Raw genomic sequence first — 14,086 nt, 5'->3', positions numbered from 1 at the left:
CCGGCTCCGGATCATCTGGAATCAGGATGGGGCTCACAACACTGGTGGGCACCAGCAGCAGGGGGAGCGTTGACGTCGGGGCCAACGCCGGAGGAGGGCGACTGTGTGGAACCGGCATCGACCCAGATCTGATATCGGGTCCCGGGATCCCCAACGGCACCAAAACTGCTGGCATCGAACCCGATGGGGCCCATGCTGACCCCGTGGGGTCCAAAAGCCCACCAGCGCGGGCAGCTCTGTCAAATACTAGGTGCATGGCTTCGTAAAATTCTTTAAATTGAGCAGGGGTTGCTCCTGCTCCTTGGGGGGGGGGGGGGGGGGGGGGGGAGGGGGAGGAGACGCAAAGCCAGCCCTGGCATAGGCTCTGCAGAACCTTGCTCCTGAGTAGCCTCGTCGACCGACGGGCACGGCAAAGTCGAAGTCCGCTCTTGGACTACTACTTCTTTTTGTGCTTCTGCCCGAGTGCCCGAAGGACCTCGAATGAGAAGAAGAGGACTTAGGGCTCCTGGAGCGGTCTCGCGACCACCTCCTTGAGCGGGACCGTGACCTCCTAGGAGTCGACTGCCTGCCGGCCATGAGCTTCACAGACCATTCTCTCAAAGCCTTCAAAGTCATGACCCGGCAGTCAGAACACGACTTCGAGTCGCGGTTTCTGTCGAGGCACCAGAGACATACCTGGTGGGGTCCGTCACCCCGCGATGATGTGCACCATAAGGCTTGAACCCCATCTTCCGCGAGGACATCTCACAGAAATGAAAAAAATCTTCAACAAAAAGGTAGAAGAAAGCCTGCCAAAAACAGCAGCGGGTAGCTCGATCCCAGATCCGGCGTGGAAGTAAAAGAACTGACATACACACGCAAGCGTGGTGCCTTTATAGGCGATGGTGACGTCACAGACTGCTCCAATGACGCTGATGCCACGCAGAGCCGAATGACGCAAGCGGATCCGAGCGATGCCACTCGATGGCACACGCAGGGTATTGCTCAGCAAAAAATTCTGGGTTTGAAGCAGACGCCAGGGAATTCAAAGGTAAGGAATCTGCAGCTAGAAGTCTCTATCTTATACAATCTTTATAAAAACTATGGTTGGATGGGTTAAATGTTTACTGACAATCCCACAAGCACCTCATCAGTCTGAATAAGAGAGAAGGGGCCCATCCCAACAGTCTCATGATGACTTCAACACTTTCTTCCACCATGGGAATCAAGCCCCATCTGTGGCTTTGGCACTTGGACCAGAGAGGTGGAAATGGTCTGGTTGTAGATGGTGATGTCAGCAATGGAATGTTGGGTAATGGTTTCCTTCACCCCCTTCTGCTCATCATCCCAGAATGCTTGTCAGGCCAGTCTTAAAATGCCCCATGTGCCTGTAGTTTTGGGGGGTAGGGGGGAAGAGGAAGTGGTAGAAACATGGGGGAAGCATACAGACAAAACAAAGCTGGCATCCTACTACCTTCTACTACATTACTGGTACGCCAACACATGGCAAGGGTGTCCAATAAATGTCCTGCCTGCCCCCGCTACATCCATAAAAAGCCTATGTCCACAGAAAACAAGCACAGCTGCTCTCCAGGCATACTCCTCCGCCTCAAAATGACAAAACAAACCTGTTCTAATACCTTTCTTTGGGTAATAAGGGCTCCCTTTTGTCACATCTCTTCAGAGAGTGGTTGGGTGCTGTGCATTTGTTACAAGTCATCAAAATGTATTCCTAATGTATTGACACAGAATGTATCTGTAACAGTGTTAACACCGTCTTTGCAGGAGGACTCTGTACAGTATCAGACAGTTGTAAAACGAATTGCAATTAAAATCTGAAAAAGTCTATTCAGCATCACCATGGCAAGAAAAGAAAATAACATCCAAGACACGAAGCAGCATTCTTCATTACAGTCCTGAACTACGAGACCGAAGCTCTGATCCCTTCCATGAACTCAGCTTTATCAGTTTACTACTTAATTTAGTTCTTCTTATAATCACTTTATCCCAGTCTTAAATAAGAAACATAAAACCTAAACAGAGCGCACATTTCCACTGCCACTTTCTGTCAATTAACATCTTCACCCTATCAACTTGCCTTAGAATAACAGGGATATAATCTTCCCTCCTGGAAATCATAAACGGAAGCCTGAAAGTCATTAGGCAATACAAAGCCCTCAGTGATAATTACAGAGGAAAATAAATTAAACTTTTAAGCTTTTATTTTTAAAGAACAGGCAGCGGTCCGTGGGACCACCGCCGGCTCTTAAAAAATATATATTTTGTTTTACATTTTCATAGGGGAAAGGGTCCCTTGGGGATCCCTTTCCATTTGTAAATGATTTTCCACCTAGTTTGAGGAGTCAGTACTATTTGAATGTTTTATGACTGGAATTTAGTTGCATAACATTAATTCATACCCAAGAGATTTAGTATTTGGAAGGGATGCCCCTTACAAATACTGAATCGCTAAGGCAAATTTCAATTTGGTAACATGTTACTGAATCACAATGTGTGCTTTTGTACTTTTTCAAAAAAACATACCTGGAATCGTTAACTGCCCAAATCGCAGAATCGGGCAGTTGCTGACTTCAAAAATACTTTGTCTAGATGGACCCAGTCTCTGAGCACTATAAACGACTGGTGTTATTAGCCATTTCAGTGTTACTTGTTTTTTTTTTCTTTTCGGAGTGATGACAGGTAAGGTTAGTCAGTCTAAGATTCAAGCCTACGACCTACAGGTTGGGTGCAGATGTCCACGGCAGATGCCTTAGGGCACTTCGCTATCTTACCAGTCACACATGCGGTGAGCCAATCCTCTAAATCACTAACCTCCCAGAATTTCACTTGTTCTGGGGATGTGAGAGAGATTTACTTGGGTACAGGATAATGTCCCTCTCTTTATACACTCACATGAGGGTATCCTATCACCATATCAGTTCAATCATCATTTGATTAAACTCATTTCAAGAACCAACGACCCAGTATTGTTTTTTGTCTGACCCTCACACATTCCACTGGTGTCATGCTTCTTCATCAGGTCTCATCCTTATAAACCAGGATGGTGTCAACTGTTTTCCAGGGAGCACTTTGGATATTCATTACAACCGGGACTATTAGAGATACAAATAAAAATACCAAAAGATCACTCCAGTATCCTTTACTTGGGTGCCTTTGTTATGGTTAATATCACGCTTGTTGGGTGTTTGCAGAGGGTGTCCTTACACCCTGGTGTTTAGTTGACATGTTTCAGCCCAGGGTCCTCACAGTGCAACAGAAAACATAATAACACACACACACACACTTTTTTGTGGGCAGATTTTAGTGCCTACAGGGGGAGAAGATGTTAAAGACAGATAATGAGCTATTATTCACATAGTAAACTGTCATTTGATAATTATTGAGACAAAGCAGAAACTTGGCATGCATATTTCAAACTTTCAGTTGAGAGGTCATTATCCAATCAAGGAATCGTGCATACAGACAAATATAGCCATCACAAAGGTGTATTTTGTACAGCACTGCAAAAGTACAAATCCTACTGCAATGTGTTATTAGTGAAATAATACATAATGCACAGTGACGATCGATCAAATCTTATTCTTAAAGGTATGTAATAATACCCTACTGAGACAGGTGGGAACACTCCCATATAGTCAAACTCAAAATACCAAGATAAACAAGTCAGAAAAGATATTGTTTCTTAGTTCAATATGGACCTGAAAGCATTTTACCTGCATGGTGTGAATACTTTAATTTTTGCTCACCACCCCAAGGTTACTGTGCTGCTGGCAGTACGTATTCTATCCTCTGCTCCCCACAACATTGACAAGTGTTTCGTTGTAGCCATTTAAGGTCTCTTGGTTTCAATGGCATGTCCTTTCTCCTCTGGAGGCTCTTCAAGGCCACATGTTCATTTCTGGTGAAACTATGTTCCTCTCATCAAGTTACTTTAAAAACTCACAACGGAATGGAGTCAATGTTGTGTGGGACTGAGCAGTGGACAGAATAGGTACTTCAAAGCAAAAATTAAGAATAGCCAAAGCAAGGTTAGTCTGTGTTATTTAATACAAAGTAACAGTGAAGCAAGAGTGAATTGGGCTTTGAAGACAGTTTACGATTACTTGTTCCTTGTTTGGCAGCATCATGACCTCAGTTCCTTCAGTTGAGTCCAGGCAGAGCATACAGGTTGCACAGCATTAATAAATGTGACTGGTATTATGAAAAGGGTTTGAATGGTCCAAAAGATTTCAAAAGCACCGCTGGTCCTCAAAAAATGAAATAATTTATACTTAAAATGCAAAAATGTATTATTTATATGGTCATAAAACACTTCACAAAACACTTCAATAAAACCAAGACTATCTAGGGACATATCCACATTTACCTCACGCCGCTCGATTTCTTTCCTTCGTTCTTCTTCCCGCTGTCGCTCAAACTCCCGCTGTTTCTCCAGCTGTTTCTCAATCTCCTGTTGTTTCTTGCGCTCTTGTTCCTGACGCTCGCGCTCTTTCCTCTCTTGCTCTGCACGCTCCAACTGCGCCAGCCGCTCCTGCTCTTTGCGCTGTTGCTCCAGGAGAGCTTGCCTCCTCTTCTCAAGCTCCAAATTTCCACGTTCAAAGTTTTCACGCTTTTTGTCCTCAAAAGTGACTTCATAATAGGAACATTGGTTTTAAATCATAAACAATTATGAAACAAAGAAATCAGAGACAGATTACACTTTCTCCATTAATACTGAATATGCCTGTATTTTTATTTTTAATACTAATTAAGGAAAAAATCAGAAATCAAAAAAGGATTTTAGTCACAATTTACTGTGTTTAGAGATTCATCCTAAATGACTTATTATGATACAAGGTTCCACTAATGATGACTGCAAGGAATTTGTTATGTACTGTATTGTATAGCAACATCTAAGTGGCGCTTACTACCCAATGTGGGGCACTGAAGTGCTTACCTGCACCATGCAGGGAGTTGTTCCGGTCCTGTAGGGAAAGTGTTTCCATGTCATGCATGATGACCACCAAGGTCTGGTTATCATGGTATAGGATGCAGTGCATGCTTAGCAGTGTGACAGATGAAGACCTGTGAGAGACAGGCACACGAGTTTATGGCTTCTGTTAACTGGAAGCTTTGAACAGCTCTGCAGGTCTCGTTTTGGTATTTCTTCAGCTCAAAGGCCACTGGAAAAAGTCCTAAATTGTTTCTGATTCATACTCTACTTGCAGATTTTTCAACTGTAGAAGAAAAAAAGAATCATTCCAGACGCCAGACTGGATGCACAAATTCAGAGCTCTCACATCGCCATTAGGGAGCGTTGGCTTCATATCAATGCTGGAAGTGGTTCCAGATGACGTCACTGAAGCCATAGATAGTCATATCCCACATAGTGTCTGTTTCCATCTATTATTGTCCCAACTAGACACAGCTAAAGTTGTACTGTACCAAAAGCAATATGGGATCCGATTAATTTTCCAAATAATACATCCATCAAATGAGGAGGCAAGTGGATCAGTGAAAAATCTATAGTTAAAGTATCCATCAGAAAGACCATTACCACAAATAGGTAATTTTTACTTCTGACATTTACATCTCCTTGTAGATTCCTCACCAGTATAATAGATTTCAAAGCAATATCCTTCCCAGAAGGAGGGTGGATGGACGGTTACACTTGAAAAGTTTGCAAGACGCATCTGGCAAATTGGCAGTCCCTACACACTTTAGAATTAGTGTGTTGAGATGTCCACGTTGCTGCTTTGCAAATTGCTCCCCTGGTAAGAGAAGAAGTGGTTGATTTTCCTTCTAGAGGTTCTTTGTTGGTCAAAGCCTAGCAGATCTTAATGTACATAATCCATCGGGACAGACTCAGCAACTGAACTGCTTTTTCTTTCTTGACACCACGGTAGCCGAAGAGAAGCAGATCATCCAGTTTTATTTCCTTGGTACAATTCAGGTAATAGTTTATCACTTACCAAGGATGCAACCTGTGCAACCGCTCAACCTCCTTCATAGTATGGGGCGGGGACAAACGGAGGGGTAGGGTGCTAAACTGACCGAGGTGGAAGCGGATCACTACTTTTGACAGGAAAGCAGCACTGGTTCACAATACTAATTTGGCAAGATAAAAGGTGGTGACTGAGTGGATGACAGCTGAGAGCCTGCAAATCACCCATCTAGCCAAAGTGATGGCCAATGAAAAGACAGTCTTTAATGTCACCATTCTTGAAAGGCAACTATGCAGAGGCTCAACAGGAGTCCTCATTAGAAAAGTTAAAACAAGGTAAAGAATCCATTGGGGTACAGCAAACTGATCGGGTAGATGTATATTTGATAACCCCTTCAGTAAACGCATGACAATTGGGGACCTGAACAAGGAAGGGTGGTTTGGAACGCAGAGGAACACTGACAACACAACTAAATAACCCTTGCCAGTACCTACTGCACATTCTCGCTGGGCAAAGGAAAGTGCAAACTGCATTACCTGGGACAACTTAGCCTGTAAGGGGACCATGTTATTTTTCTTTCAAAAAGAAACAAAGTTACTCCATCTTCCAGAGTAAGCGGCCATGGTAGAGAGGTGACACGAAGACAATATATCGTCTACCACCTCCAATAGCAACTGAAAGGAATTTAGATGTCACCGTTCAATCTCAAGGCAAGAAGGTGGAGGCCTCTGAAACTGGGATGCATTAGGGTATCTTACTCAAAACTTGAGGAATCAAGGGTTTGGGTGAAAACACAGAGCACAGCTCAAAGTTCCACTTCGACTGAAATGCATTCGCCAAGGATTACTTCAACAAATATTGGATGGCATAGAAGTGCTGGTACTGAGCATTTTCTGAAGAGGCAATCAAGTCCAATAAAGGAGAGCCCCACTGGGCAAAGATGTTCTGGACCACCTCTGGCAGAAGATGCCACTCATGATTGGCAAGATAATGTTGGCTCAAGCTGTTGGCTCTGACATTCAGAAACACTGCCAGGCGACTGGCAGCAATTCAGATCTCTTGGCAGTGTGCCCAAGAACACAGTCTCAATGCTTTCAGGCAAAGGAGGTGAGACCCTACTGCCCCTTGTTTGTTGATGAGTACATCAATGTAGTTTTGTCCTTCAAGATCTGGACATACCAACCCTGGATAAAGGGGAGGAAAGACCTACAGCACCACACAAATTGCCGGCAGTATCTTAAGGTTTATATGGAGAATCTGTTCTTCCAGAGACTAGAGGCCTCGGATATCCCGATCCTGCAGATGAGCTCCCCACCCTGAGGTCACTACTATAGCCATGGCTGGATGAGCAAAGCCCGTTACACAATTCAGGTTCACCTTGGTCCCCCATCAAACCACCTCCGCTTCTGGGCTGGGGGAGATTACAATAGAGTCAGACACTCCTCCCATGCATTGCAGCCACTGCCTGAGGAGGCACCACTGCAGTGCCAATATGCATGCATGACTAGCAAAATGCAGGAGGCGAGAAGGCCCAGCAATCTGAGGACTCTCAGAACTGGAACTCCCACGCCTTGCTGGAAAGATATGACCATTTCTTGCATATCGGCAATCCTGTGAGGTGAAAGAAACAGGTGGAGCAGAGTTTATTCAGCACTGTTCGCAAAAACAGGAGTCACTGGGGGGTTTCAGGTGACATTTGGGCTTCTTGATCAAAAAGGGCAGGTCAAAAAGCAGGGATACTGTTCACTGCAAATGGACAGACACCACCTCCTGTGACCCAGCTTTAATTAGCTAGTCATCCAGGTACAGGAACATTCATATGCCCAACCTTCATAGACGAGACACAACTACCATTACCTCTGTGAAGGCTTAAAGCATGAATGTTAAGCCAAATGGGAGCACTGCAATTCAATAGTGTGTAGAACCCACCACAAAACCCAAGTAGTTCTGATGTGACTGATGGATTGAAATATGGAAGTATGTATCCTGCAGGTCAAGTGACACCGGTGAGTCTCAAGCTTCCTATGCAGTAACACTTGAGGGAAGGCCAGTATCCTGAACTTTTCCTTGCTAAGGTAGTAGTTGAAGTCTCAGTCAGATCACAGTGCATTAACAGGAAAGAGTCAAGGATGTTACTGCTGATACTTCCTTGTTTCCGAAATGGACAAACTCCACAGCTCCTTTTGGTAGGTGTACTGCCACTTCATCGTGAGGTGATCTGGTTGAGGGGAGGAAGGCAGAAGACTGATGAAGAGGGGTGGAGCTTGAAGGAGGAAGGAAAGGGTACAGCCTATTCATTCAATCTGAAGGGCCCACTGGCCCAAAGTAATGACCAATCAGCCTGAAAGAAAGGACACCTCCCCTCCCACTGGGGACGTGAACATGGTCTGCTTGCCTGGTGGCAGTGGAGAGCAGGAAGAGGGTTGCCAAATGATTCTTCGGTCCTTTCTTCTTGGCTCTTCCTCTGTCCTACTTGACAAGCAAGTGCTGCTGCTGTTGAAATCATGGCTGGTATTGTCGCTTCTGGCAAAACGAAAATCCATATTAGACTTGACCTCCAATGTTTTGCTGCCTTCTTTATCACTGAGTGAAAAGACATCTCTAGCTTAGAAGGTCCTGCTGGAAATTCCATTTCCATCTCCAGGAAAGTGTTCAGCCCACGTGCAGATAATAAGCCTCAAAATTCCTGTCCTTGACCACTGAGACCATCCTTTCCTAAGGCACACAAGTTTAAAGGATCAGAGTCAGTCTTTCTCCTCCTGTAATATCTGTACTTCTCTTTTTGACCTCTGTTATGTGGTGACGTTACGGAATGGCACTGATGGTGCAGATTCCGGTCCCAGGGGTGGAGCTGGCCTCTGTAGAGGTTGGCCTGGCCGTGAACTGGGTAAATACAGCACAGCATATCAAAGTGTCAGGTCACAGGAAAGCTGAGCATATCCAGATGGGATGGAGCCAAGCAGTGTAGGGAGCCAATGGTACTCACATGGGAGGCCGTATGGTGCCATGAGGTCCAAAGGTGTAAAAAGTGGTGTGATGCTCTGGGTCAAAATAGAGAACATGGCATTTAGAAATGCTGTTGGATACGAGCTTGGAGATGGGAACTCAAGTAAAGGCTGGATCTGGTAACTATGTGGAGGGTTGTGGCACTGAAGGATTGGAGAAGGGCAAAGCTGGCAATCGAGGTGGTTCAGGGGGCCATGTCCAGTGGTGCCAGTGGAGTAGAGCCACACAATGTGGGGTCAGCCTGCTCCAAAGCAACCAACTCTGGCATTGAGGACAGAGATCATGTAGGAGTCCAAGATAGCAGCAGTTAATTTTGGAGTGTTTCTTGTATTTCCTGTGCTTGCGTTTCTTACCACCTGAAAAATTGCTAAGGGAAATCTTGAGCAAGGCCTGAAACTGTTTTTCTCATCCCTGGTCCGGGCCAGGAAGGACTCTGACTATCGCTCTTTGATGGCCTTTAAATGCATGCTCTAACAAGATTAACAGGATCGGGAACCGTGGCTTGATCCAAGACACCAAAGGCAGATAAAGTGCGGGTCAGTGAAAGAGGTCTGACCCTTGCAGACCACGCAGGGCTTAAAGACTAAACGTTTAGGAGAAGACATAGTACTGCACATAGAAGCACAAGAACTAACCTTGCCCATAAAGATCCTCCAACCCTAACCTGAGATTAAGATTATTAGTTATCTTCTGGTAGTGTGAAGCACTGCACCACCTGGCTAAATTCCAGCATTAGCTATACTTCTAACAAGTTTTTTTATTTTTTTATTTTTAATTGTTTTAAAACACCGCTCTGATGAACCAGAGGTTCCACTGCCCTTTGCCTGTTCCCCAGAGTGAGTGGGACTCGGAGTAATCTTTTTTGCCACCACAACCATTTAGCTCAGAGCAAGACAGGTGAGGATATTTTTGAAAAATCTATTTGGGCCTCCTGCTGGAGATGTGGGGTTAGATTGAAATCTGATGCACATTCTCTAATCTGCTCGAAATAGGTTCAACAATGGTCAAATGTCTGCATTATTATATTGGCCTTTGGCAGACTTGTCCTCTAATCTGTTAGACTAGCTCTGACTTTGTTGAAACTAATGGGGTCCTTTTGCACTGAAACAAAAGGCTGACTACCTCATTGACAACGGTCAAGATATGCACTTTACGACAATGTCACTCTGACAAGCTAACCATGTTAAATTAATGGTGGTTACAAATAGTTTGCATTGCTCCATATGAATGAACCACATACAGAATAAATATTCGTTTTCAAACATATTTGTAGGGCATTCCCCTAACTTATGCTGTGACTCAACTATAAGGTTTAGAGTGCAACTTTTTATGAATGATTTCCACCAGGTTGACAAGACCAACATGGAGAAGACCATCAGAAGAAACAGTTATTTTTCATATTTTTTCCCCTTAACCATTTTAAAAGGTTGATTTTCCTTAGACGCCCCGATTTTCACAGTGGGATTTCCTCCTTTACCTCCTCTTTCACTCCCGATCACTTGTTTCTTTTACACCCTTTCTCTGTCTACTCTAGAGCCCCTCCCCCAATACCGCTAACACTCCGGCAACCCATTTTTATCAAATAGGCATATACCATTTCCACAAAAACATACTATCTGTTGTGGAAAATATATTTTGTCATTTCTCTATAATAAAGGTTCAAAAGCCCAATTTTGTTGACCTGACTTTCTTCATTATGTATATTCGTTAAAATGACAGAATTATGTTGCTAAGATTTCAATACCAATACAACACTTTGTTAGTACTGACAGCTTTAGGGTGCCTGCCTCCCTCAACGTTTTGACACCGTTTTTACTGGTTTCAGGACTCTGCGCACTTTACCACTGCTAACCAGTGCTAAAGTGCATATGCTCTCTCCTTTAAACCATGGTAACATAGGCTCACACCCAAATGGCATATTTAATTTACTTGTACGTCCCTAATAAAGTGTACTGCAGGTGCCCAGGGCTTGTAAATTAAATGCTACTTGTTAGAAATTGGGTCTTTGGTTGGCAGTCAGGTTACCCCCGTCTAAGCAAGGACCCACACTCTAGTCAGGGTGAAAGAAAATCACCCTCAGCTAACACTCACTCACCCCCTTGGTAGCTTGGCACGAGCAGCAGGCTTAGCTTCAGAATACGAGGTGTTAAGTATTTGTACCAACACACACAGTAACTTAATGAAAACACTACAAAATGACAACACAGGTTTAGAAAAATAGAAAATATTTATCTAAACAGAACAAGACCAAAACGAGAAAAATCCACAATACACAATTCAAGTTAGCAAGTAAAATGCAGAAAGAGTCTTCATGTAATTTTAAACACAACGCTAATGTTGTTAGCGTGAAAATGTACCTGGGTGCGTAAAAAATAACCCTGCATGGGTGAGTGTGCGTCAAAAAGGGCTTGCGATGCATCGATATCACTCACGAGCAAGACCATGCGTCGTTTCTCCTTCAGTCGAGTCAGCATGCATCGATTTGAACCACACTCTCGGGCGGCCTTGTGTTGTTTTTGCACACCCCACGATGTTTGCGTCAGAAATCCTGCTGCGTGATGATACGAAAACCATGCAGCGCAGGTTGCGGTCTCACCAGTCACCGTCAGCGATGCTGCGCGTTGTTTCTCCAGCCGTGGGCGTTGTTCTTCCGGTCGCGTTGCAGGCAAGCGTTGATTTTCAGCTGCGAAGCCGGCGGCGCGTCGATTTTTCAGCTGCAGATCGGAGTCGCATCAATCTTTTCCCCGCACGGCGGTCGGAGCAGGGATTTCTCACTCTTGGCATGCCAGCTTCTCCTTTCAGGGTCCCAGGAACTGGATGGGAACCACTTGGCAAAGTAGGAGTCTCAGCAGAGGCTCCAGGTGCTGGCAGAGAGAAGTCTTTGCTGTCCCTAAAACTTCAAACAACAGGAGGCAAGCTCTAAATCAAGCCCTTGGCGAGTTCTAAACAAGAAGGAAGGCAACACAAAGTCCAGTCTTTGTCCTCTAGCACAGGCAGAAGCAGCAACTGCAGGATAGCTCCACAAAGCACAGTCCCAGACAGGGCAGCTCTTCTTCCTCAGCTCTTCTCCAGGCAGAGGTTCCTCTAGGTTTCCAGAAGTGTTCTAAAGTCTGTGGTTTTGGGTGCCCTTCTTATACCCATTTTGCTCTTTGAAGCAGGCCTACTTCAAAGAAAAGTCTCTCTTGTTTGTGATATCCTGCCTTGCCCAGGTTAGGCCCAAGACACACACCAGGGGGTTGGAGACTGCATTGTGTAAGGGCAGGCACAGCCCTTTCAGGTGCGAGTGATCACTCATCCCCTCCCTCCTAGCACAGATGCCTCATCAGGAAATGCAGACTACACCCCAGCTCCCATTGTGTCACTGTCTAGTGATAGATGCAACCTGCCCAACTGTCAAACCGACTCAGACAGGGAATCCACAAACAGGCAGAGTCACAGAAATGGTTTAAGCAAGAAAATGCTCAAGTGGCATTTTGAAACACACAATCTTAAAATCAACTTTACTAAAAGATGGATTTTTATATTGTGAGCTCAGAGACCCCAAACTCCATATGTCAATCCGCTCCCAAAAGGAACCTACACTTTAATCAGATTTAAAGGTAGCCCCCATGTTAACCTATGAGAGGGACAGGCCTTGCAACTGTGAAAAACGAATTTAGCAGTATTTCATTGTCAGGACATATATATAAAACACATTACTGTATGTCCTACCTTAACCATACACTGCACCCTACCCTTGGGGATACCTAGGGCCTACCTTAGAGGTGTCGTACATGTAAGAAAAGGGAAGGTTTAGGCCTGGCAAGTGGGTACACTTGCCAAGTCGACTTTACAGTTAAAACTGCACACACAGACACTGCAGTGGCAGGTCTGAGCCATGTTTACAGAGCTATTAATGTGGGTGGCACAACCAGTGCTGCAGGCCCACTAGTAGCATTTGATTTACAGGCCCTGGGCACCTCTAGTGCACTGTACTAGGGACTTACTGGTAAATCAAATATGCCAATCAGGGATGAACCAATTACATACACATTGTCTATAGGAGCAAACCGGTTAGCAGTGGTAAAGTGCCCAGAGTAACAAAAACAGAATCCAGCACACATCAACAACCTGGGAAACAGAGGCAAAAAGTTAAGGGAGACCACGCCAAGGATGAAAAGTCTAACACTACTAGTGGGCCTGCAGCACTGATTGTGCCACCCACATCACTGCTGTGAGACCTGGTCCTTTCATAGGCTAACATTAGGGCTACCCTCATATACTGTTTGAGTGGTAGATTCTGATCAGAAAGGGGTAGACCGGTCATATTTAGTACGGCTAGAATGGTAACACAAAATCCTGCTTACTGGTGAGGTTGGATTTTATATTACTATTTTAGAAATGCCACTTTTAGAAATTTCTCTGCACTTAAATCCTTCTGTGCCTTACAGTCCACATTTGGGCTGGGCTGGTTGACAGCTCCCTTGTGCATTTCACCCAGACAACCACAAACACAACCACAAACACAGGATTCTCAGTCACACATGCACACATCTGCATACCGAATAGGTCTTTCTGGGCTGGAAGGGTGGAGGGCCTGGCATTTACATTTCAAAGGACAGTGGCCTGCCCTCACACAATGGACCGCCAAACCCCCTACTGGGAACCTGGCAGATAGGGTTGTACTGAAAGGGGACCTTATGCACTTCAAAAACACCCTTTGAAGTCTTCCGCACTTCAAAGGCACTTTTGGGTATATAAGATGGGTCTCTGGCCCTACCAATTTAGACACTTCTTGACAAGATACCACTGGGGAAGAAACTCTGAACCAGAGCCTGCAACCTGCGAAGAGAAGCTGCCTGGCTACCCAAAGGACTCACCTGACTGCTTTGCTAAAAAGGACTGCAGCCTTGCTGTTGCCCTGCTGCCTTTCTGCCCCCTGGCTCTGCTGAGAAGTGTTTTCCAAGGTCTTGGGTTGAGCTTGCCTCCTGTTTCCAGAAGTCTCAGGGCCAAAAAGACTTCATATCTGCAAAGAACTCCTTGTGCGGTGAAAAATAAATGCACAGCCTGTCGGAATCAACGCACAGCCTGCATCGCGGTGAGAAAATCACTGCATGCCAAACCGGAATGACGCAGCCAGGCTCCCCGAGTGGAGATAGACGCAGGGACATCATTGC

General features: G+C 45.0%; 1 protein-coding gene across 3 annotated transcripts in view; it reads right to left on the bottom strand.

Moving 5' to 3' along the window:
• The window catches only part of ITSN1 (intersectin 1), a 1,130,286-nt gene that overhangs the window by 755,079 nt on the left and 361,121 nt on the right, over window positions 1-14,086 (bottom strand). For all 3 annotated transcript variants that reach the window (XM_069202488.1, XM_069202489.1, XM_069202490.1), the window contains exon 13: window positions 4,367-4,629. In XM_069202488.1, coding sequence (XP_069058589.1) covers window positions 4,367-4,629 — 263 coding nt within the window. The remainder of the gene's footprint in view (window positions 1-4,366; window positions 4,630-14,086) is intronic.

The sequence above is a fragment of the Pleurodeles waltl genome, chromosome 8, assembly GCF_031143425.1.
Source record: "Pleurodeles waltl isolate 20211129_DDA chromosome 8, aPleWal1.hap1.20221129, whole genome shotgun sequence".
NCBI classification, from domain to species: Eukaryota; Metazoa; Chordata; class Amphibia; order Caudata; family Salamandridae; genus Pleurodeles; species Pleurodeles waltl.
The sequence above is the reverse complement of the archived record's forward strand: the minus strand, read 5'-3'. Positions and strand labels throughout refer to the sequence as shown.